Source organism: Aspergillus udagawae (genome assembly GCF_001078395.1).
Source record: "Aspergillus udagawae IFM 46973 DNA, scaffold_1, whole genome shotgun sequence".
Taxonomy (NCBI): Eukaryota; Fungi; Ascomycota; class Eurotiomycetes; order Eurotiales; family Aspergillaceae; genus Aspergillus; species Aspergillus udagawae.
The window spans coordinates 34,926-60,491 of record NW_025091264.1 but is presented as its reverse complement, the minus strand read 5'-3'; the positions used below and the strand labels follow the sequence as shown (position 1 = coordinate 60,491).

General features: G+C 47.4%; 5 protein-coding genes across 5 annotated transcripts; 2 read left to right on the top strand and 3 right to left on the bottom strand.

Annotated features, from left to right (window-relative positions):
* Positions 1 to 5,915: 5,915 nt before the first annotated feature.
* Aud_000010 (uncharacterized protein) lies at positions 5,916 to 7,643 on the bottom strand (the record flags this gene model as incomplete). Its single annotated transcript, XM_043285527.1, has 5 exons — positions 5,916 to 5,989; positions 6,093 to 6,362; positions 6,741 to 6,897; positions 6,942 to 7,514; positions 7,596 to 7,643. 5 exons carry the CDS (start codon positions 7,641 to 7,643, stop codon positions 5,916 to 5,918), a joined length of 1,122 nt encoding a protein of 373 aa, XP_043141462.1.
* A 4,495-nt stretch (positions 7,644 to 12,138) lies between these two features.
* Positions 12,139 to 13,306, top strand: Aud_000009 (ankyrin repeat domain-containing protein; the record flags this gene model as incomplete). Its single annotated transcript, XM_043285526.1, has 2 exons — positions 12,139 to 12,887; positions 12,964 to 13,306. 2 exons carry the CDS (start codon positions 12,139 to 12,141, stop codon positions 13,304 to 13,306), a joined length of 1,092 nt encoding a protein of 363 aa, XP_043141461.1.
* A 4,979-nt stretch (positions 13,307 to 18,285) lies between these two features.
* On the bottom strand, positions 18,286 to 19,899 carry Aud_000008 (uncharacterized protein; the record flags this gene model as incomplete). Its single annotated transcript, XM_043285525.1, has 2 exons — positions 18,286 to 18,564; positions 18,613 to 19,899. 2 exons carry the CDS (start codon positions 19,897 to 19,899, stop codon positions 18,286 to 18,288), a joined length of 1,566 nt encoding a protein of 521 aa, XP_043141460.1.
* A 343-nt stretch (positions 19,900 to 20,242) lies between these two features.
* Positions 20,243 to 23,194, top strand: Aud_000007 (uncharacterized protein; the record flags this gene model as incomplete). The annotated part of the gene is made up of 3 exons (XM_043285524.1): positions 20,243 to 20,618; positions 20,673 to 22,217; positions 22,266 to 23,194. The coding sequence occupies 3 exons, from the start codon at positions 20,243 to 20,245 to the stop codon at positions 23,192 to 23,194; spliced, it is 2,850 nt and encodes a 949-aa protein (XP_043141459.1).
* Positions 23,195 to 23,585: 391 nt separating this feature from the next.
* On the bottom strand, positions 23,586 to 25,253 carry Aud_000006 (uncharacterized protein; the record flags this gene model as incomplete). Its single annotated transcript, XM_043285523.1, has 3 exons — positions 23,586 to 24,853; positions 24,906 to 25,184; positions 25,235 to 25,253. The coding sequence occupies 3 exons, from the start codon at positions 25,251 to 25,253 to the stop codon at positions 23,586 to 23,588; spliced, it is 1,566 nt and encodes a 521-aa protein (XP_043141458.1).
* Positions 25,254 to 25,566: the final 313 nt, after the last annotated feature.

Here is a 25,566-nt window from a genome sequence, read left to right as displayed (position 1 = left end):
CTTCCTAGTGTATTTACTCTGTAAGGTATGCAGCCACTACCTGTTGCCTATTATAGTAAGAGACTATTAATGGTGTTAAGCCTAACCCATTGCGTGCAGTGATATCTGCCCTAGCTTTAACCATTATCTATACTAATTCTAGAGAGCCCTTTGCTGCAGTGATGTGCAGTGCAGAAGTCTAGTTTAAATATGGTTTTGTAAGAAGAATACCTTATGCTAGAAGTAACTTTATGGCTAGGATATGTCCTTCTTGGATAGCCTAGCTAAGGATGTTGACCCTGCTTTCTGATCATTTGATTTAGAAGTTGTCTGGGAGATAGAGTAGAAGCTTGATTATCTAAAGAGGTCTACCTTTTCTAATGGCTTCTATTATTACAACCTGTCTGTCCTCTCTTAATATACTATTAAACTATAAAATTATTTGTATGATTTCTAAATTTCCTGCCACTACTACTACTACAAGAGGCAATTCCTCCTTATAATCTATTATTAAAGGCTTTGCACTGGCTTTCAGGAGTACTAAAACTATTTTTAGTAGGTTAGCCCTTATGGTAATGGTGAGTGCTCTTTCCCCTTTATTATTTTTAACATCTGGAGAGATGTCACCAGCTAATAATATCTAGAGGAAGTTAATATTGCTTAAGGAAATGGCATAGAAGATGTTATAATTAACTAAAGGATTTGTTATGTTGTTGCTTAGCTCTAATTATAATAAGAGTTAAATCCTCTAAAATCTACTTAGCAGATCTAAAAGCATGGTTATAAGAGAAGCGCATCCCTAAGAAGGGCTATGCCAAGTTTAAAATCTAAGAGAGATAGATGTAATTTATAGCCTTGCTATGGGGCTTATTCTCTAGCCCTTTACTTTTTTTCCCCCTCTTTTTCTCTCTTGCTTTTTGTCCTTTATACTTTTTTTAGTGCAAGCCAGCTTTTGTGAGTCTATTATAATGTGTCAGCCTTAGACTTGCCCATTAATTGGCTGACACATATTAATTAATATGAGCTGAAAGCCAGAACAAGAATAGATTACAACCAGTGATTATCCTTTTAGTTACTTTCCTCTGATATAGTGCCTTTGATAGTAGTAATTTCTACTAACGGCTTGCAGCCGTTAACTGATAGGCAGCCTGGATTCTTATAACTACTTCTTTATGCACCCACCCCTAACTAGTGAATAGGTATAAACCTTTGGATTTTATTTAAATCCTTCTTACCTATAATACTTCTTCTCTATTTTTGGGCCTGTGCATATGACTAGCGTTCTATGCAATGCATAAACTACTCCTTGTAATAATTATCCTGATCCTAATTAGTAATCTCAAACTTGGCAGTCTGATCATTAACTGCTCCCACCCAACGCAAAATACTTATGCCCTAATTAACATCTAACTGTAAGATGCACTGACTGAAATAGTCCTTAAGGTGACCCAGAGAAACTATAAGACCCTTGTATGCATATATAGTTGGACCACTCTGCAGCCACATCTGAGCATGCTGGGCTGGGATTTTACCTGTGAGCATCCTGATATGGCAGTGCAGATTAAGGCATTGGAGGGATTTATATATGAGCTGTAGAATCCACTGCAATGGTTTAATATATTAATTAAGCAACCTAGTTTGTGTGAGTGGCTGCAAATGATGAACTAATGTGCTGCAGATATTTTTCTGGTTATAGGGTATTGCTCTTTCTGAGATGTAAGGGTGATGTTAAATAGGAAGCACTAAAAGACTAATGGTATTAATGTCATAGTTAATAATGGCATACTTACTTCTGCTGCTGTTGGTGCTCCGCTGCCTGTCCCTACTAGCTAGGAGATTAGGATCCAGGCGGAGCAGAAGATACTTCACTAATAGAATAAGTAATATATGGCATCCAGTGAACAAGTATTTACAATCTAATATAAGAAACTAAAATTCAAAACCTTCCCTTAGGATGGTGTCCGGTAAGCATCTGTGGGCTTATTAATGCTCTGGGAGGATGTCCTCATGCATTATGGGGAAGCAGCACCAGCCGACTTGATTGCTGTATAACTGGATGATGCGGTGCAGGTGGGCAGACCAACGACCAGAGTGTCCGATGAGGGGGAAGAGGATATATATTTTGTCGTCGATGGAGACCACTAAAAAAGCGTTGTTGATGATATTTGTCTGACGGGTCCATCTCGCAGCGAATAACTTAAAGAACTCGCCACTGCCGCAGAGGGTAGGCACAGGCAGTCACGGCATAACTGCTGTTATAAGTTATCAAGATATCGTACACTGCTCATCGCTCCCGCCCTTTGTATAATTTGTGGCTGCCTATATTTGAGGAGAGGCTATGAGTGAGCGACTTTTGCGCGAAAGACCCAGGGACCCACATGGCACTGGTTTTCATATTGAAAAGCAGGCGGGAGATAACAGGATCATTGATCTCATGATTTGAGTCAAGATACCTTAACGCATTGCGAAGCTGATCCTCTGTAAGAGAAGCGATATCGACTGTCGCAGACGGCCAGTGACGACGTTCCAGGAGCAATTTATTGGCCAGCGAAGATTTTCGAATTTGTAACACGTCATATATAAGATACATAAAGGTTTTGTGGCGAGTGAATCTTCGTGGATCAGAACTGATGTATGAATTTGTTGAGCGGAACATACCTCCTGCTATGGTGGTGCTTCAGCGCCCATTCAGCAGTGAGTTGCCTCGGTGCTTCTGTGTGCAATCTCGGGCCTCTAGGCAGTGGAAAGGGGGAGAGGCAGCAGGTAGCCCCTGGTCAACGCAATATGAGCAACTGCCTTTTCTTATTCGAATTACAAAGTGACTCTGCAGGATTCTTTGCGGTGTTTGCGGACCCATGTGACATACGGTGTCGGCGGACAAAAGGATACTTGTAGCCTATTCATATTATGTGAGAGCTTTTGAAAATGACTCGGTAGCGCCACATTCACCCTAGGTGCTGGGAACCACAGCAGCACGACTACATGAGGACATGAGGAGAATTATTAAAGGTGTGAAGTAACAAATAACAACACAACACAACGGTATATAAGGACAGAGTCGCTCTAGTCATTTCATCATCAAGACAAATGACCAAGCCAAGGCTTTTCCAAACGGAATTAGCATTTACCCTTAATAACATCCACCCAGCTTCGAGCGACATTTCTCTGGATGATGTCCTGTCTGATGACAAATCTTAGTGCATTCAGAGCTTCAAAGATGGCGCGATCGGTCTCCAGGGGTACGTATCTGGATAGAATTGATTTTATCACCTCCACTTTTACGCGTAGTATTAGAAGTCGGTGGCTTTCTCCCCTCATTCTAGCTGAAACATTCATGGATAGGTCAACGAGCAAGGCAAAGGGTGGTTAGTGGCGCCACTAAAAGAAGCGATAAGAGGCTGTGCCCGAAGAAGAGACCGAAACCTATGCTAAAGACTTTTCGTCATTCACTGGGCGGTTCAGACCCGTTCCATTTGATCGTTCCCGTGTTATCCACGAGGTCCGGGGAGACCCATGCTCACAGTTAAATCCTGTGGACTGAGGCCAGCATATTATTTCACATTCGTTCCTGACGCTAGTCCAATGCTGACTCAAACCCCTCCGGCCGATGCTTCGGGAAACAATATACGTCGGGCAAAAACGCACTGTTGGTGCGACTGAAGGAAAGAGAGGAAATGCCGTGGGCGGAGATTGCTGCGCACTTCCCTGAACGAAGCGCATCCTCCCTCAAACTCCACTGCTCAAGCAAGTTACGTCACAAGGCAACCACTCGGGCTGAAAGGCAACGATTACGCCGGTGAGAGGAACTAAGTCGAGCGTGCCCTGGCCAAAGCCAGTTCCCCCACAGGACGTCACAAGCATGGGAGGACTTGGTCCCATGGAGTTTCCCGATAGTAGAGGGGTCTCAAGCGGCAGATAATTACTTTCGCCGAAATGCCGCTCCGCTGGACGTTTGGGCGAAATCGACGAACGATCTTCATGTGCCACTCCACCAGGGAGGCTATTGGTAGGCCCTGGGCTGTCGTGTAGATACTCTAAGCTAACATTCGAATTTGTAACTCAGTACCTTCCGCTTCAGACCTGACACTGCTCTGGGAGCCTTGATTAAGTGCCAAGCCTCTAGAGATCCCTAAGCACCCAGTGCCATTGCTGGGGATGCTACCAGTCGCAGTTAGACTGAACTTCAGGGACATTCGACCGGTTGATTCGCAGGCTTCCTCATGGATCAGTATAGTTCCATTTCTAGAATAAGGCACCGTTCTCATGCTTAGATGCATACAGTATCGAGTAGCAAAGTATCCTATGACGTACACTTGCCCTTCATAGGTATACAGTGATTGATCAAGCCGGTCCGACTCCATCTCGGGAGCAGTACAGCGTTAATCTACCTACCAAACGTGCCTGGTGGTGATGGTGCTATAGGACGAATAATGCCGTGAAGCAGATTCCTGTTCGTCCCTCCCGCGTTCTTTTTGGCGGGCCTCATAGTACAAGGACAGTGGCAGCTTCATGAACCAGACCAACACTACAAAAACAGCTCCCGCAGCTGCTGCAGATTTGTACTCGCAAACATAGAAATCTATAAATAATGTTCCTAATGAGCAAAGCACTCGTCGCTGGTATGGAGAAAAAAAAAATCAAGGGGATACGGTGAAATTCCTTTAGTGGTGGGTTGCTTACTGTGGTTGAACGCAACGCGTGCGAATGTGTAACCGCTCAATGCATCCCAGCCTAGTGCTAGTATTGAGGTTACTGGGCCTGGTCGAGTTAGTCGTTTCAACATCTGGGAGGCACGGAGTGTTTGGAGAAATGAGGAGCGTACATACCAGAAGCAGACTGTACCACTGTGCCTGCTGTCAGAGGAGCTCCGGCTGCAGCGGCGGCTGTAAGCAATTCGTTGGGCACTGGGCACGATTTGCACAGATCAGCAGGAACATATTATTGAATGTGCACAAGTTGCGAATTGATAATCAAATAACCTTACCATCTCCTAATGACTTCAAGGCTATGGTCGAGGTAGCAAGAACTGCTGACCCAAAGGGAGAGCCGGCAAAGCTAAGCAGCACATACACAAATATATTGTCCGAAATCAAAGCCAATAAAGTGGCAGCATTGAGAATGGCAGACTTGATCAAGCCTCCAAGTGCGCCAAAGCGTATTATTTGGGCCGTTATTTCGTTCCCATTGACGTGGGCACCTGTGGCTGCTGCGGCCGATCCAGCAGCTGCGCATATCACCAGGTCAAGTACTGAGAGTGCAAGGTGGATTGCCACTAATAAGCAATAAACATTTGGTAACTGTTAAAGACACAACCTTGCGGTGACGCACCATTGGTAACTAGGGGGTACTCTGCCATCTAGTTAGCTCAAACAGATCAAGGGGAAATCCACGGGTCGGACCTGGATCCATGTTGACTGACAGGCGAACCGTAATGAGAGACAACGTTTTACGCTGCACACGGGGGAGCTAAAACCTACTTTTGGATCTCGTACTTATACTAACACTCGCAATATACACAGCCTCAACACAGCCCCACTGTGAAGCATAGATTTTGTTTACTTACGGGTGTGCCAAGAAAGCAGCCTGACAATAATGCTACGTCTGTACGGAATCCCTCTCGTATTCATATACATCTGCAAGGGATTCGCTGTATGAACTCAACTAAGGTCTCTCTGCCTTCTCTCACTCACTCTTTTCACATTCAATATTGACTCGTACTTTCCGATGAATAGGACCTCATATTCTGTGATGCACACCTCATTTCCGACCTCTTGGGGTGTGCGATACTTCAAGCGCGTAGAGGAGCAGACAAGTCCCATTTCATCCAATTACAGCGAGTCACGGGAGCCGGGATAAACTATTCTCGGTCTTCAAAGTCAGTCACAGGTCTGTAGTGCGCTTGTTTGGTTCCCCGTCTCTAGGGAGAATTGCACAGCTCACACGCGTTCATGGCATCCAGCATCGTCATATTTCGTGCTGCAAATCGCATTATCCGCTCCTTCATGATAAGCTGAATCACCCAGGGCCGCGCGCAAAAACATTAAAGAATGGAAGGCAAGCGCTATGCAGTTACCGCCGGAAACTCGCCCTGCGTTGCCGCCACAAGGGCTTACCTTCACCGGGCTGAAGCCGATGACGGAAAAGTGCGGAGAGCTTCTCGTCCTCATATGCCACCTTCAGCCGAGCTATCCCATTTTTGCCCTGACGTCCGCGACAGAATTCGGGGAGCAGTGCGAGGTGCGTAATGGGACGGTCTTTACTGATGTTCGTGGTGCGGGCGCTGTGATAAGCACGACGGCAAGTTCGTGGAGGATCTTCATCGAGCAGACTGGGTGGAACAGTGATGTTCTTCGGGCTGGCTGGGAAGCGAAACCATGGACTCGCTGGAAGAAGTGAAAGCCGCGCAAAAGGGAGACAGCGCAGTCGATTCGACTGCGGGTGGACTTGACAAAAAGATTACCGTGTCTACTAAGTGTGAGGTCGATTAGATGTGGTCAAAATCGAGGGGCTTCTGTAGTGTGGAGATTTACATCCCAGAGAACGTACAGACACAAACTCTTGGACCACCATTAGTGATAACCGCTCTCTCTTCACAAAATTATGGAATAAATATGTCTTCCCAATGAGCTTTTTGCTGATTTCCATTAAATCTGCCATTGTCACCTTTCGGGCATGCTAAACCGTTCCCCTTACTACCGAGGTCTCGAATTCTCCCTTTCCAACTCCCCTTCCCTGAAAGTTATCACTTGAATTTAGCTCACTTTGCCCAGCAACAGTGACGCAAACTCTATTAGCGGCCCTATGAGCATCGTCATGGCGAGAACCTGCCCAAAAGTCCAGTCCGCGATGCTCGGGAGCAGTTCGTTCCTCCGGATCATCAATTCCAGCATTACTATCATATAGATGCTCGCACCCAGCCTGCCAAGCATGCGTATAAAATGGTTGCAATCATCCACACGTACATCATACAACTCGTCGTCCGTTCCCAGTCCCGAATCGCAATTATTGCTGCGCCCACAGCCACAGTCCAGCGCCATGCAGCACGCAGCACCGGACAAACACACGAGCCACATGACAAACCCCAGCTCCAGCATGGCGAACATCGCAACGAAGATCCAGCGAATCACGATATTAATCGCCTGGATGTCCACGCCGAAAAGGACGTACTTGGTGTCCTGGTTGCACTCGGGCTTATTTCCAAAGTGGGGCGCGTTTGCGAAGACGTAGATGAAATATATGAGCGAGCCGCTGACAGCAACCACATACAAGACAAGAAAGGTCGTGGTGCGCGCGACGGTTGCGGGGTAGTGGCCCTTTGGACGAAAGGCGATGCCCACGAGACCAAGCAGATGGAGGACGCAGAGGGCGTGGAAGAGCGCTATGCAACCGAGAGCAGATTGGATAACGGTTGTGAGGAAGAGCGCAAGCCCAGTTACGCCGAGGGAGGATTCGATGGAGCCTGAGAGCTCGGCGGACTGAAGGAAGAAAGAGATCAGTGGGCTTGCAAGACTGAGGATATAGATGGAAATTCGGATCTATGTTGGACTTGTTAGCCTATCAAGTAGTTACGAGGGCTCCTCTGCTTGCGGGGTGTTCGACAAATAAAGAGATCTTACGCCGATTCCAATGATGTCTGGATTAGGGTCGATCTGACATCCACTCATTTTTCAGAAGGGGAAAGCGTCAGAAATCAAATCACATGAATTGGATCTCCAGGGCAGTTTATAAGAAAAAACGCACTCCTGAGCCTAAGAAGTCGTCAAGTGTAGGTCTGTGCATCAAACACTCAAAGAGCAGGCCCTGTTTGATTTATAAGTCGCGGTCGTGGCGAAGCAACCGGACTTGTCCACACAGCCTCAGGGTTAACCAAGGCAAACTGAGCTCGAACAAATACCTTCAAGGATGGATATACACAACGAGATAACGAGATAACGAGATAACGAGATGAAAAAGTGAGGCAAACCGTAAACAGTCTCTGATGATCTGGGGACGACGCGGCGTGTTGACAAGGCCTTTGTCTAGGCGGGATCCTAGAGCGCTGGCCATAACATGACAACAAGCAAATACGAGGATCAGTGCTCGGTCGACAGGCTATGTTGGTGGTCAAAAAATTGAAAGTCCGTGCAACGCGTCAAAGCATCAACGATCCTTTTCAACTAGACTGGTCGTGGGTTGGATAAAACATTAAAGCATTGGGTGGGGCAAGGGAAGATTATAAGACTAACTCCGTAGAAATATTAGCTTGATGTAAAGATATTATCTGAGCGCTAATTATTGAAACGATAATCTTCAAAAGACTTAAAACACAAACACAATTCATCAACGCCCGGCGGCTAGGCCGAAAGGGCAACTATCACTGGTCTAACAATACAGGTCCTAATATACATATGTCGTGCCTCCTTTGAGCTTATACATAGATCCCTTCAGTATATGTCTTCTCAGCTGTCGATATCATAAGGATGCTTGTGGGTTAGTAAGTTTGTTAGTAGACTGGCTTGAATGCGCTTCTTCAAGTGTTCAACATCCTATCCTCGGCAGTCGAAGCGCGTCTACCATCTTTGGCACAAGGTGGTTGGTGTAGGTTAGTTAGGAAAAGGGTGTCATTGTGTTGGTCGACGTGGTTAGGTGCCTCGAGTCGGCCCGTAGCAATTGCGAATCGTATTGAGGCTCGCACAGCTTCCAAGTTCTGCGTCCAATTCTGGCCATCCGAAGGCGATGTTCCACCCAGGGAAAGGGATATGTTGCCTCGGTGAGCATGGGCCCAAGAGACATAAATATACAGCCAAGTCTGCCCGTGGCTAAGCCTTAACGAGTCCTTGTAGCCGATGTAAGCAGCTTCACCAGGCCTGTTTGTTCAGGCCATTGCCCTGGTTTTCAGCACGCCCACCTCTCGGTGGACGGCCTCTGGATATTGAGGCCCGGCAAAAACATCTCACCCCTAGTGTCTACAGGTTTGCTCCTTAAGCATGCATCACTGGCATCTTAGCTAGAACGACATCACATCCGTCGCCCAGCCGCAGGTTCCCACTGCGAGCGAGATAGGGAAGATGACAATAGCCGTTTTCACTAGGATAGTACCACTTTGGCTGTTCGACTTCAGGTCCCCAGTGCGAGTGAGGTAGCCGATTTCCGTCTCTATGCACACGGACACGCGCGTCCGTCCTCTCGGGCCACATAGACAGTCTTGTCAAGTCCCTAACGGCTGGTCCGTCACTGTCGTTATGTGCCATGCCCCACGGTGAAACGAGAAACGTCTCCCCGCTTCGCGCTACCAGCCGAGATCTCTCTCTGCTGGCCGACCGTGTCTTGCGGAGGCAGCCAAAGGAGTATCCCCAGTGACCCTGCGGGACATCCCGACCGTTCTCCACTAACCAAACTTGTGTCCCCAGTTTCGCAGACCCCTCAAACACCCGTGGCTGTGCCTTAACGAGTTCGTTGAGGCTCGTCCCTAGATCGCACGCCCCTAGTGGAAAGAACGGTCAGAGTATCTGATCAAGGCTGCTCGTGGCAGAGCCTTAACGGGGACTTGTAACCAGAAGCGCCGCTGTCCTTCCCTCCAGACTCGTATTATCCACTGCTCAACCGGTTGTATCCTCCCTCGCCGCTCAACGCCAGTTCAAATTATGTTCAAGTCTCTGCTGGACGTCTCGCAATCTCAGAGAGTTTTCAAGCTCGGAGGTGTCCTGTCTCCTGTCCAGGCGATACCACATTCACTAGAAAAACAAGTCTAGCTTCGGTCTCGAGTGCGAGTCGAGTACACCGTCTAGTCGTCGGATGGTTTTCATAACCCTTTTCCTCTGATTTTGTGTGGGTTGGGTGGCTCGGTAACTACGGAAAACTCTGCGGTTCGGCCCTACAGTGGCGTGAAAAAAGTTTGGATCCAGCGTATTTACCGCTAGGCCTGATTAGGCAACTCCATAATATCTGCAGATTTGAATCTGATACTTTGTATACCAGCCATTTGCCACAATGACTGCCTTAACACGGCGAGGCATGGTATTTAGATAGCTTCCCTAGTATTTGACAATCAATATTATTCCATGCCTCCTTTTCTGCATGGAAAAGCTGCTCAAGTATGTCTGCTGTATCTGGCGCGTGCTCAATTTCAGGATAGAGCTTATAGATTTCCCGCTTCATGATAGCCCAGAGGTGCTCAATTGGATTCAAATCAGGGGAGTAAGGTGGACAGTCCACAACCTCTATCCCTAGATCTTGAAGAAGCTGTTGAACAATCCCTGCAGTGTGCACAGATGCACCATCATGCATGAAGATATCGCCCTCAAACACAAACTCTGGAAGCCTTGCTCGGTATAAAGCCTCAATATGTGTTGAACCCTCCACGGCCGACATTTGGATCACATGAAGCGGAACAAGGCTGTCTGAATTGATTGTCCAAATCCAGCCTAAAATATCCGCTTAACACCCTTCCCTGTACGTCTAGTAAAGACATCACCAGTAGAGAGTTGCTCAGATGGACGCCGGAAGGTCCAGATTGCCTGTACACCTGCACCTTGTTCAACTGAGCATTCATCTGACCATTTAACACGCGCCCAATCTTCTAATGTATAGTGTTCATAACGACGTGCCCATGCAAGGTGTTGAGTAGCATGGCGAGGCAGGAGCTCTGGACGGCGGAGTTGCCTCTATTTGTGGAGGCCCATTTCATGAAGAAGTCTCTGAATTGAACGTATTTTCACACAGAAGTCAACATCTGCTAACATATCTTAGACTGACTAAGATCATAGATATGATCACGTTGAGCCTCAGTAAGCTTTCGGGTTCTGCCTGAACGTGGGCGCGTCATAATATCATGATAGATTCTCGACGAATAGTGGTCTTAATTGAACCAAGAGGGATGTCAGAATGCTTTTTATAAATTCTAGAAGGGGCCCATCCAATACTATGGAGCTCACAGATACGTGATCGCATCTGCGGAGATAGTTCTTTGCGAGGTGCCATAATATTGAGGGAGGTATCTCAAGGTTTGAATCTGCGGATAGAATATTATGGAGTTGCCTAATCAGGCCTAGCGGTAAATACGCTGAATTCAAACTTTTTGTCGTGCCACTGTACACGCACCACCAGGAGGATTCTTTGGCTTCCCCTTCACACAAGCAGAGGTTACTGACACTGGACACCGCGAGAAGGTAGAAATCCATCGTCCTAACTGCTTGACGGTAGCAGTTACCCAGCGTGATCGCCCGGGGCGGTTGAGAATACAGTCCTCGGAATCGCCTTGACCAGCATATTCTGAGAACTTTTTCCTGGTCCCACTGCCAAGGCCTTAGCGCCGATCAATTATTAAGTGGGCTGTGTTAAATTGAAGGGCCGTAGTGAATTCCGCTTCGTACGTTACAGTACCTGGCATCGTAAAATTACACCGTGCGTAGGAAAAGTCCTTGGAATTCCATGAAAACCTACTGTCAGAGCAAGCTAAAACAGTATGGAATGCATGCGCTAATGGGTCTACTTTACCAAGGGGGACCAGTTGCATGAAGGCAAAGTCGATTGATTCCAGAAAGACTAAAATAATGTAGTAAGCAGCGGACATGTTAAGTACTCATCTGTATCTTCCGATGATCGGATGAAAGGAGCGGGGCTGTGCTTGGTACTTGGAGTCCATGATGCTACACAAAACCAAGATTATACGGAGTTTACAGAAACATAGGAAACGAGGGGTGTAGGAGAATCCATGCTGTGAGTAACTCTCCACTTTCGCCAACATCTACTGTACTGTCGAGCTGAGGTGGTATTTTGACATTAAGAACTGGCTGATTCAGCGACTACCTACGCGTCCATAGTTATGTTTTCTTATGGTAAACAGGGCCAACTCGGAATGCCCATGTTGTGACACACCAATGCTGGCCAGTCAGGCCATGAGACGCTCAGCGATCTCCTGGATAGTTCTTCAATCAACTCATGCAATTGGTTCCCTCAGTACTATCACTGCGATGCGACACCTACTAATGAATCGTAGGATTTCCGAACTGCCAGTACTGAGGGGATTGGTTGAAGAGATTGACATTGGGTAGGAGCACCAGCGCCTCAAAAACAAATAGGAGACACCCCAAAATCCTTACAAAATGTTTCCTGGAGCCTCTCTTTACACACGCTACTCAATATAAGGTTACTCTCAGTCACTGTCCCTATCGCTGCACAATGGTTAGCCATGGCATCGGCACCGAGCCACCGCCATTGTGCCTGGCCGCGAGTCAGGGGAGTGAGGATATCGTGCGGCTGTTGCTCGATCACGACTGGAACGTGAACGAAGTGGATGCAGAAGGCCGAACCCCATTGCATTTGGCGGCCGAGAATGGTGACCGGTCAGTCGTTCAAGTTCTTTTGAATCACACAGAGGTCGATTTGAACGCCCAGGATCAGTGGGAATCCACCGCCTTGCACGAAGCCGCCAAGCGAGGGCACTTGGCCGTAGTCAAGCTGCTTCTGGCCGAGCCGAGCATCGACATCAACGCCAGGGACAGAAATGACGCGACCCCGCTCTGGTGGGCCACTCGAGGCAATCACAACCATGTGGCCGCACGGCTGCTGGCCGAACCGAATGTGGATATCAATGCCGTCGGCCAGTTCGAAAGACCGCTCCCGGATCGATCCACGTCCCTTCATCATGCTGTCCGGGGGCGAGCAACCTTGATGCGCTTGCTTTTAATGGAGAAGAGCCTCGATCCCAATGTCGTCGACCATCAGGGCTGGACTCCGCTCGGCCGGGCAGCCCTCCAGGGCGATGACAGAACGGTGAAATGGCTGCTCGCCCGACAAGATATTCAAGTGAATGCGACTACGCAAAGCGAACAACCACCCCTGTGGTTAGCTGCAAGGCACGGCCATATCCGAGTGGTTCGACGCCTGCTACACTGCCAAAATATTGACATTAACCAAGGTTGGGGAGGGTACGTGCCGCCACTGTTGGCTGCCATCATTGCAGGCCACCCGGATGTGGCAATGACGCTGCTTGCGTGCGGTGAGCGACTGGACATTAACGCGCAAACCTACCAAAAAGGAATCTGCACTATCTCTGGCCGCCCGCTACGGGCACGTGCAGGTCGTCGATACCATCCTACAAGACCCTCGGGCAGACCGCAATAGCGTCGACGATGAAGGGCGCACCGCTCTGTGGTGGGCGGCTCATGAAGGGCAGACAGCCGTCGTGAGACGATTGCTCGAGGATGCCAACGTCCAAGTCGACATCAAGGATCGCCAGGGAGCGGACGCTCTAGAGGCCGCGCGGAGTCAGCATCATCTTGGTGTCGTAGGTCTCCTACAGGCTTACCGAGTGGGTCATCGCTGCGGCGACATTGGCCAACCTTGATCTGCCCGGTGGTGATTCTCGTATGAGTCAGCGCGATGGGCTTTGGTTGAAAACAGTGTGCTGGCCAGGGCTGCCGTCGATCAAGATGGAGCCCACCCTTGCTGAGATAGTTGTGCATTGGCGCCGTCAAGGGTCGGAAACAAAAGGAGAATGATGTCCAACTTACTATACTTAAGAAATGGCAGTGCGAGCAGTATGCCATTCACTTTCGCATAGAGAAACGACACGAGCTCACGCGGCATGAAAAGGTCGACATGGATACCGCCATGGATACGTATTTGGTGTCTCGACCAGTACAGCACTCTCCTTCTAGCTCACGCCACGAAGAAAATGTTGGCCAACGAGTCTTGGATTACTGTCTTCTGTTTGGTGAATCGGAATTTTCGTCTTCCGGTCTGCATATGGAAGTCACGACCTGCGGTGATGAGTGATGATATTGAACCCGAGCTGAAGCGTTCGACCGCAGACAAGTGGAGTGCTGGTGTCACTGTGAGAGAGAGATTGCGGCCCAGACCATGACGGCGGACTGACCGTCGTGGACGACGCACCCGGGGTGATCCCGTACTGTACGGTAGTGTAACTACTGTTCACGAATTTGGCGCAATCCCATGGGCTTCATGAACTTCATAGCATGTTCACAGCCTAAGTCATTAATTTGAACGAGGCTCCAACAAGAATGGATAACAGCCATCCAGATGAACGATAGTCACAACGCATAAATCGCGAAAAGCAGCGGCTTCAGAACTGACTAAAACCGAGGCGGACTCGATGGGTGAACATCCCCATTCAAAGGAAAATCATTCTCGGGATATGGAAGAATGGCATTATGTACTATACTGTAAAGGATAAGCAATCCAGCATTATAAGTTGGATTTATCAGCAATGCGGAGACGATGCGAAAAACGTGGGATATTCTGAATTGGTGAATAACAATTGAACAACTTATCACAAAAATTTTATGGACCTCAAAAAAACTAATAGCTGAACCAAAGGGAAAGAAAGAGGGCAGGAGGACGGAGATAAAAGGGAAAAGTGTCTGCTCTCGTCCAGGGCTAGGAGGAAAGTGGACCTGCGTTTCGAAATAAGCCATCTTTTACATGTAGATTGCACCCTTTCCAGGCACTTCTCGGACTTTCTGGGATTTGCGCAGCTCTGCATCGCAAAGCTATCTGAAACACTTATCAAACGCTGGTCTGTCTTAGAACTGAGGATTCGTTAGCTGCATGGATGCGTGACTGGCCGTCCAGCAAGCCAGAGTATCCAGCTTTGTGCGACGATTTCGAGAAAGTTCCAGGGGAAGGAATCATGCGAGAAGGGAAGTGAAGGTTCGTTACAGGACCATCTTGACCCACGATAGTTCGCTCACCCCATCTTCGGAAAGCGGCTGTACTGTCTGAAGACGAGAAGCAACTGAGCATTAGCAAAGCGGTTTGGCAAAGGAGCCGGAGCGATCACTCGGGTCGACGAAGCATATCCTAGAAATTGACAATGCGTTATCCCTAAGAACTTTGGCTAGATGGCCCTCTTGGTTGCAGACTTCGCGCATCCCTGTGCATTTGCCACAAACGGTTTAAACTGGGAGAACACTTCGCCAATTGAGATGATAACTCTGGCAGATTCAGGATTCAATCCATTTCACGCCCACCGTCTGAACTTCTTTATCAGTAAGAAAGCCATGAACCTTACCTTTATCTTATACCTGCTTCCAGGCCTACGATGGTAACCAAATATCTGTACCAGAAATGGCCTCAACACAGTGCGGTAATTCGCATCCTCATATGTGAGCATGTCTCCGTACAGTAAGAAGGAACACCCAACGCTAGCCATTCCGCAGGGATTAGCGTCATTAGTTTAGTGAGAGAAAAGTATCTCTTCCGGAGATTTCAAGAACTTCCATTCAAAATATTTGCCTCAACTTCCCGACCTCATTCGATGGACGTTTAAATGAGGAACACATGGTCGCCAGGCCCAATTCTATTATCGGGCCTATACCTTCTATGTTATGTTACCGGTTTCGTATAAGCTCCCCAGCATTATCTATATTCTCGTGATAACATTCAATTAGAGACATAGACGCAGCCAGGAGCTGACCGAACGTCATCACCGTTGCCAAGTCACTTGCTGGTCGGCCAACGTTACCACGAGCAACCATGTTACTACCATGCCGAGCCAAATTCAAACAATGGATAGTGGAACTTCAAGCTTCCGGCCCATTGTCAACAGGATCTCTCTTATTGACACGAAAGGTGGCTGATGTCTCCCTAGCCTTCTGGCATTAAAAGAGAGAGCTGTGTACGGCATATCCATCCGCCAGAAGTTGCGCCTGCTACTCTGACAGGATAAAGTCTTACTGAACTGCGGTCAAATCCCGGCTTTGGCCGACAGCATCGCGGAACATCATTGTGGAACCGCTCGAGGACAACCGTAATATTCCATTTAAGCTCCATAGGACACCGTCACAGGTTATACACTTGCCCCGGATTGTTAGATCTGCAGGAACCGATGGTATCTCTCATTCTAGCCCCAGAAGTGGGGCCGTCTTGTATCCTTTGAAGCCATGGTCGTTATCATGGTTAACTTGTTCTTAAAATGCCCACCTTGATCCTTCTCCCAGCAGTACTCACCCAGTTGACCACCCTCGAAAATTCTGTTATTTGCACATTTTAACCACCCTGTTCTTCGGTTGCCGGTTTTGGGTCCCTTCTGTGAAACCGTTCCTCTTCTCTTATTTTCTAAAATGTTTCCCCAACTCTAGCCTGTTCTTCTGGCCTTCGCTTTCGTCCCCTCTCGCGGCCGACCCAAACGTCTTCTCGCTGATAACTTCAACCATCGCCAGTCACTGCGAAAAGTCATTCCTTACTCCACCACCTGGAATTATTGCTTTTTTGCGGCTGGTACGCTACTATGCTCTTTCTCACAGTTGGTCTCAACGTAAGCGCGTTCTTCCAACTGATTTTCCCCAGCTCACCATTTCCTATCGAAGGTACATCCGACTGAGACACTTTGCTTGGACGGCAATGCCTTTGCCGACGTGGGTGGACTACTTGATCCCTCGAAAATCAATGCTCACACTTGTGCAGTTGGCCTATCGACTTGGTGGGAAGCTGAAGGAGCTAGAATCACTACATCTCGCATATATTGTTGAGGTTTTAACACGGGCTCAAAGAGAGGGATATATTCAGTGGCACATGCTGGATGTCGATTACAAGGTGATATCGTCGACTATCCCGATGAACATCATGAACACATATTACGTCTGGTTTGGCGTGAAGGTGAGGTCGCTATCCCAGGTTAGTCCAGCCACTCGTGTCGTATATCACAGGGATAATTAACGTAATCCACCACCGAGCGGCACACACCACCGAGCGGCACAGTCTGGCCATGGTCACGAATCTAGGAGACATTGTACTACTATACCACTAAAATGAAGCCATTCTCATGGATGAAAGAATTTTATTATTTACTAGGGCAGCTAGTTCGAATATGCCCAATTTGATGGCAATTACTGCATCGTGGTGGTGCACGCTTCTTAGGAACTGGTTCCATCACCTGTATAGCTTCTTGGGCAAGTTGCTGGCCTTCAGCACCTGTTAGAACACCCCCAGTAGCAATAAAAGATCTAGGGGCTGCGCGCTTTCGCTTCTGCTTCTCATTTGCTGCGCGTAGCCCCTTTATCTCCTGGTCTAGAAGGAGGACCTTATGCATAGTAGATTCGGCTGCCTTTGCAAGCTGACGGATAGCCTCAGTTGGAGGACTTTGGGAATTGCGCTTGATAAGCTGCTTGATAAGCTCCATCTGCCTTTGCACCTCAGTAGTAGTATAAGGGTCTTGCAATCCATTCAGCCCCTGCAGTTCCACGTCCATGCGCAGTAGTCGGAGGTGTGATATTCTTAATAGTAAGCTTGTCCAGCACCCTTTGTCAATTTAAAGGAACTAAACCAGAAGCATTAAATCCACTGCAGATATTCTCAGATGATAAGGCCTTTCTTGATGCTTTATAAAGATCAAGAAAGTTTTCGTTATCAATATGATGAATGCCATTCTGGATGCTTCTTGTCACCTCTTCACCATAAGCCTGTTTTAGGGGTGCAAAGGAGCCAACATCAAGAGGTTGTAGTTTGTCAGATGAATGAGAAGGCACATAAAGAGGGATGATATGATGGTTTTTGCAGAAAAGATCAAACTCTGCAGACTCATGGCCAGCATGGCCATCAAGAATTAAAAGCCAATATCTTCCTAGGGTAAGGTTGCAGTATACTTCTCAAAGATCTTTTCTAACCAGGACACCCCAAGTTCACTATTAGTCCATCCATTATTGCTTAGGCCAATCAGCCAGTCAGCATCAAGATCTTGATACCATTGGGATTGATGGACCTTGCCAGAGAAGATGATCATTGGGGGGAGAGGCCATCCAGAGGCAATAATGCATTCAATAACAGTGACCCATTCGCGATTCCCTGGTTGTATAGCTCATACGCGGCTTGTCCGATGGCGGGATGAAGTAATAACCTTTGCTGTATGGGCCACACCCATTTGAAAGCCAGTCTCATCGAAGTTGTAGATATCCTGTTCGAGAATACCATATTTTACTATAGTAATATTAGTTATAAGGATTACTAATTTAATTAACCATTATTATAAATAATAAAATTATTAATAGCTGTAAAATCTTTTATTAATATTTAACTTCTATAGATATAACCTCCACCACATAAAAATAAAAATATTAGATAGTGGCCTGGGAAGAGTAGTAGGGAAAAAAAGGTAGGGGAAATATAAACTCTAGGAGGGAGAGATAGACTCTGCACTGCGGTGGTACTGCAGTCCGCCTGTAATTAGTATGTGAAACGTAGACTCCGCGCACAATACCATTGATAGGAATATAGAGCTTAGATTGTATCTTATAAAGTGATATTGTGTCTTTATTTTGAGATAGATATAGCACGCTTTTTCCTATACTGCATGAGACAAGAAAGAGCCTATTTCTTCTGCTCCTCCACTGAGCCCAGAATAAACAAATCACAAGGACACATGGTATCTTTAGCAGTGATGAACTGCTGGCCAGGAGCAAGGATGTTCTGGGTTCGGAAGAAGTTGATATCAGGGAGGCCCATGGTGAATGTCTTGAACTGCACTGAACCGCCCAGCTTGTCGGGACCAATGTCGTTGAACGATGCATCGGGCTGGTTACTGTCGGTAAAGGAGATCTTGAACTCCAACTCGTCCTTATTCTTGACAGTGGCCACTGGGGATGAATTCTAATGGTGTTAGCCTTTCACATGTGAATGGAATACGAGTTATCCTACCATGGACATGCTCCCTTGAATTGAAGTCGTTCTCCAGTCTAACCACCCACTCCTGGGAGTAGCGTAGCGGTAGTGCAAGGTAACCTGTGCATTGTCCCATGTCCATTTGTAGTGTGATTGTAGAGTGGATTTATCGTCAAACAGTTCCAGAATGAGTGGATACTTGTCCCAGTCAACCGTTACGTATCCCTCGGTTACAACCACTATACTAGGCCCGGTAGTAAACCCCGACCAGACCCTTTCATTCTTGAATTTCAAACCAACAGTAGGACTAAGGGGCCCGTCACGTGCGAGGACACCGTCGGTTTCACGAAGGAAGTCTTTGCACTTGTCCTGGATTTGAGGAATCATGTATTTGTCGCGTATAAGTCTCCTGGATATGATGATACTAGCATCATATCCGTCGGGCATGGGAGCGATGAGACTGTCATGGGTGAGCTGGAACTGAGGCGCTTCTTTGGCGCCTTTTCCATCCCCTCCTTTGACGTGGATGAAAATACTCAAAATGCCCTTGTCTGCACTGAATTTGAATGCTTGAGGTGTGAGGACGTAGTCTGCTGGATTTGGTGTGTTCTTCACCTCTCCCAGCGTGAACTGAAACCCCTTCACCTTTTCCTGGTTATTCAACTCCAGTCCAATGTCTGCTGCCGAGTCTTGCAGGTCCTCGGCTGAATCGCTTGAGGTGTTCTTGACATTGACTTTCCACGTAGTGTCTTCGGCAGAAGCAAATTGAAGGATGACATGATAAGAAGACGTGGTGCCGTCTGTGAACTCGATCATGTGGTTACTTGTCTGTAGAATGTTAGTATATTCTACAGGCACATTATGACTCGGATGAAACTTTGCCTGTTTGTCGTCGTCACCACTGCTAATTGCGTGGATTGGCGTTGTAACAGTCGTAGAAAAACCATCTTCAGCAGTTAACGTTTTCTCCCCTACATCGACCCCGGTGTTGAGTTTCGTATGTGCGGTTCCAGTGAATGGCCATGTAATCCTTGCCATAGAGATACTTCCCCCATCGACGATCTTTTTGTCAAATTCAAACTGGGGCGGTCCCAGATTGAGCTTGTATGTTGTGGCGCGGTCATAGCTGCTGTGCCCCGTCGAGTGGACGACAGTAACACTGGTATCCCCAATTACTTCCGACCAGTACTTTGTCAAAAGAGGCTGAAGTTTATCTTGAGAATAGCTCACAACCACATCCCACTTATCAGTTGTCGACTTGTTTGTGTCGATAAGGGCTTTGTGGAAGTCAGATCTCGACAGAAAAATGAGTTTGGAGGTCATTGTCTGTGGTGTTTTGGAATAATGTTGTCAAAGAAACAAGATTAATGAGTTAAGAGGATAAACTGCACTTCTCGAGGTGTAAGGAATAGCATAGGATGGCATGGATTGGTTATCGGGCCGTGTTCAGCTGAATGCAGCACTATATGCATATCCCACCCCCGCAGGCGCCAGCTGAATAAGTTGACAACTCATCACATCACACATTACAGCCACAATGATGTATTTCTGTAATAAAAATTAAAAATTACACATTTATATTTTGCAAACATCGCCCATGTACATAAAAAGCACAGATGCAGCTGGTTTCTAGGACAATGATTCACAGACAACTTAAGCTTGCATCATGGATCCTGACAAAATCCAATACCCGTTGAACAATCCAAATCTGATCATCTGGGTCTCCCCCGATTCCTTTCGCCCGAAGGAGCTGAAAGTCTCTGTCTCTCTGTACGTGGAGAGTTTCGAATTTAGTGACGACCTGACATGGACGCATGATGATAATCCACCCAAAGATAAGACAAGCCCAAATAGATCTTTGGGCTACTTCAATCTATTCACATATCAGATATACGGCTTTCAAAAAGATAACAAGAGAGTCACACTGGGAATCCCAGGGAAACATGCGACCAGGGACCACCCAAACGGATGGCCCGGTGGCAACATGCAGTTGTACATAGAGGAGCTTCAAGGCTCTGATCTAGATCACCTGCAGATCAACTGTTCGTTCTTCTTCTCTTCGTCTACCTTATATGGTCTAAATTGACAATTGCTAGTGCGAGGCGGCGACGGTTGGAGCGGCATCGCGACGACACGAGGCCAGCCTCTGGAGAACGGCGGAGACGGTGGCGATGGAGGAAATGCCACTGTCCTTCTGGAACGTCCGTTCAAAATGGCCGTACTTCTATGTCGCCAGTTACTTGAGCAGCTCGCTGACGAGGAGAAGAAATGGCCAGCGGCATTTTCCGATATGATCGATGCCTGGGTGGACGAAATGACAGTGAATGACAGAATCAAAGAAATATTCCCATTGCCGGAGAATATGCAAGATGCAGAGCAAATCCTACAGTCGCAGAGAAACGATTTCGGGGAGTTGCTGTTTCATGCATATAGCCATCTGCTTCGACCTGGGGACAAGTTACGCAACGATATGATCAAGGCGATTGACGTCAAAGGAGGAGCCTGGGGAACTGGAGGAACGGGGCCAACAGGACAGGGAAAAAGTGGAACTGAAGGGGCAAATGGAACGAAGTCGGTGGTGATTGCCGATGAACCGGCAACAATCCATGCTACCTCGACCTGCTTTCTGCATCCCGTGCAGTGCCAAATGCTGTTGAGCAAGGCTAAGACGCTTCTCTTTTTGAATACTGACAATAGTCGAGCCAGGGCATTGACTTTCCTCGAGCGCTTGAAGGTCCGGCTGTCGTTTCTGGGAGACTCTACTGCGCGAAAGGATCTATCCAAGACACGCCTTGGTGAGGCCTATCGGGCTGCAGAGCCTAGTTTGCACATTGTCAGTGGCAACGACGGGGAAGAGCCTGTGTCGATCCAGGAGCTGCGCAATATCCGCAAGGAGGTTGAGAGCAGCCTAAGAGAATTGTATATTGCCGAGGCACAACCGAAAAAGACTCCTATTAAAGTCCCACGTGCGTCGTTTGCCTTCTATGCGACGTACGCCAAGTCCTTTTTGCAGGAGCTCAAGAGTATTGAGGACGTCTATATCAAATACTTGAAGGAAGACATCTCCACAGATAAAAAGAGACAAGCCATCCAAGAGCGTGAGAGTACTTGCGAGCGGTCAATTTCCCAAAGTCGGGATTTAATCGAGACAGTACGCCATGATATGGATTCAGTGACGCGCAAAATATCAGTAGCGGAAGAAACAATGAGCATATTCAAGGTGCGGCTCACGCAGACCCTGGATAATCTGAAAGATAAGGTGTCAAGGCTGCTGGGATTTAATTTTGAAGATTTGACCTCGGCACTGGGCCAGATTATTTTTACGGAAGGATCAGCATGGATGATTGCGAATGAGGGTCTTGATCTTGCCTACAAGTCGGCGACAAAAATTCAGAATGATTCAGGGGTTACTATTGACAGAAGATACCTCTTGAACAATATCAAGCGTATCAATGGATCCATTGCCAGTTTGAAAGAAGGGTATGAGGTGCAGAAGGATGGCAGTGTTGACTTTAATGATGCTGGCGGTTCGAAACTGGCAATCCTCGAGTCGAAAATGGAAGCATTCCTCAACGAGTTTAGTACAAAGCTGGGCGATCCCACTCTGAAAAAGGTCAAAGATGATTTTAAAAACTATATTAGTATGTGTCTATTCTTTACTCTGATGTTTAATCTAACGAGTCAAACAGACGCCGTCCAGAGGCGGAACTCGGCTGTACTCAGCTACTCACTGGATGTCCAGCTTCTAGTCCGCTATTTGGCCGAGATAGATACCCTCGAAGCGAAGAAGAAAGATCTGGTCCGCAAAGAATACAATGTGCTCGGCATGGAACATCCAACTCTGACGGCGTTCATGCGGACCATGTATACCAACGCCTTGACTGGTGTGCAGGTTTGGCTGCAAGGAATGCAAAACGCATACCATTTCTGTGCCTTGGATAATCGGAACATCATTGGAGAGGAGATGCAGAACTTCAATTTCTCCACGTTCAACCAAACCATGTTGTACCGGATCAATAATAGTCTAATTACTGCGTACGGGGAGCGAGCAGAAGCTTGGGGCCGCCCTCCACAACAGATGAAAGGGATCAAATACCCCCTTTCAAACGCTGCCATGTACCTGCGAGAGTCGATGCCCACCGACAAGAGGATTATCATTCCTATCACTATTACGCCCCAGACAGTGATGCCCGGTACCACAAGCCACCTGTTCGGGTCGGAAAGGGTCGACGTACGCGTCACTAGGGTATGTTTCTACGTCGACAATGTGACCACCAAAAGTGGCTTCTTGGATGTGTGGATCACCCATGAGGGCACGGATACCATTATGGATGAAATGAATGGGTCCCATTTCTACGATCATCAGCCAGTCAAAACCAACTTCCGCTACAAACTCGATGACAGGAATTACACCGGCGACGGGACAGTCAACGGCGAGATCGACTCGGCGGCGTTCACCCCGTCGGCGAAAGGCGGCGACAATGATCCCTATGCTTTGGTCGGGCCATTTACGACATGGAATATCATGATTGTGCGGGAGGACAACGACGGATTGAATCTAGATGATGCCAAAAACGCATGTCTAGAATTCGACATTTTGTTCCGGCCGAAGACCTGAGGGCATCATACATCATGTCAGTCTGCTGTGTTTAGATCGTAGTAGTTTCTGCATAGGATAAACACGGCTTGCTCTTCCCTGAGAGAGACCCATACTGCACGGTAGCATCAATTCCACTGCTTTTGTACTAAATTGTAATAAGAATTCAACCCTGATACACTGCATAGAAAATCGATACTTGTAGTATTTCCATAAGAAATCAGTCTGTCTCTTCCTCTGAATAATCATTAAACAGGTATCACGGAACTACTAGGAATATCATGACAGTAGAGCAACTATAGAGTTTTCTATAGCTTGAATTCCGAAGATGTGTGCAAATGAGCAAAGATGCGAATTCATTGCCAATGGATAGTAAATCCACTATAAACTGAAAAGTACTGGCACTGCTAAACTATCTGCGCCGCTCCTTTTCTTCCTTGACCCTATTTTCTTCTGTTTGTCTGGCCTTTTCGGTATCCTGTTCAATGGACTTCCTGAGCTGTTCAGCTTCATTTTTGGCCACACGTTCCTTAATATCGTTAGTATCCTTGTCGATTGAGCTCCGCTCTTTTTCAATTTCTTCCTTGTCTTTTTCAAATTTGTTCTTGATCTTTGCCTTTTCCTTCGCCCTCGCTTCATCTGATAGACCATCTCGTTTGTCAATTTCAGCAGCGTTCCTCTTGTATTCATCCTCACGGCTCTCTAGATTCTGAGCCAGCTTTTCGAGCTTCTGCGGCGCCACTTCCTCTGCCCATCGCTGCTTCAAGAGAGAATCAAATAACGCATTCAACGACGCCTCGGGCATGTGCTTGTCGAATCGAGATTCCAGTGCTTCCTTATATCCCTCGAGGAACTCGTTCTTCCAGAACCGGTGCATAAGCCAGTACTTATTGTAAATGAAGTCATTCATCAAACCTTTTGCCCAGGGAATATAGTGGTCATTTCGGAACTGGACCCGGAGCTGCTTAATGTACTCCGTATTTCTCAGCTGTGTATCCGGGACGCCATTGACCAACTGCTTTGCTGCAGTGTCCAAGTGGGTTTGCAGGCCTTCCAGCTTATAACACAATACTTTGTTCGTCATCCGTCTTTTATCGTCCTCGACCCATCTGCTCCTGACGCTCTGACTGAGCGCTCCGCCTAGTGCCCCGATCGCACCACCGAATAGATTATCCCAACCTTTGCCGAGATAATCGATCGAGCGAAGAGCAAAACCCAGCGCTGTGAGGCCGACACTTGCACCCCCTAACATTTCATCTCCTTTTGGCTTTCGCCATTGCCATTTTATGATTTCCACGAACTGTGGCTGCGAGTCTGGTTGACAGCGTGTATCTATCAAATCAATCACCACCGCGAGTGACTTGTTCGCCAGGTCCTCCCGGAAGTCGTCAACCATCTCCATCACATCTTCTGGTGCCGTCTGACTATATGGCATGTCTGGGTTCCGGGGCGGATTGGAATCAAACGCATTGCCGAAAGGAAAGAACCGGTGGCCCTCGATCGCCTGGGCGGTGGCAGCAGCTCCTTTTGATATCTTGCCTGAAAAGCCCAGTCGATCGGGCTGTTTTTCGCCCACGATCCAGGGATACTGAAACTGTAACTGGAAGGTATAGTCGGAGTGGGTAAAGGATACATTTCCATCCTTATCGACGTTCGTGTTCTCGACCGGTTTGGAATCAACTTGTAACCAATTAGTTCTGGTCAACATATGAACTAACTCGTTTGAACATACTGTAGATAAGCTTCTCTTTAGAATCAACCATCAACTCCCAAAACCCAGCGTCATTGGTACGGAATCGATAGGCACCACCAGCTAGTCGAAGGACTAGTAAATCCCGGGTTGGTGCACGAAGCTGGTCGACGAGATCGATGTCGCCAGATTGGAAGGCGAATCCCTTTTCGTTGAGAAGTTTGAGTCCGTCATTCTCATCAGGGTCACTGCAACAGCGCAGGAAGTCATTCAAAAAATCATCATCGGTGTATAGTGTGGTGAGGAATTTTTGAATGTACTCTGTGTAAGGTCAGTATGCGATATAGCCATGCTGGTTGGATGTAGCGTACCAAGTCGTTGGGCAGCCATTTTGATCATTGGCAGTAAGATGTAAGCTGGACTGGTACGATCTAATTGTGGACAGTTGAGCCATAATAAACTGTATACAAGTTTGCAAATTTTGCGAGAAACATGCAATTACACAGTTTGTATTTCCATTACGAACCCTGTTTTGCAGACAGAGCTGAAGACTTGCATTGACATAACACATCATCTCAGATATGGGTTCGAGCTGAATTCGTCCCTGCAAATTCAAGGACTTGACTGTCCACTATAGCATCTAACAACCTATCATTGTCTTGAACAATGCAGTCAATGACGGCTACTTCTCCTCGCTACTACA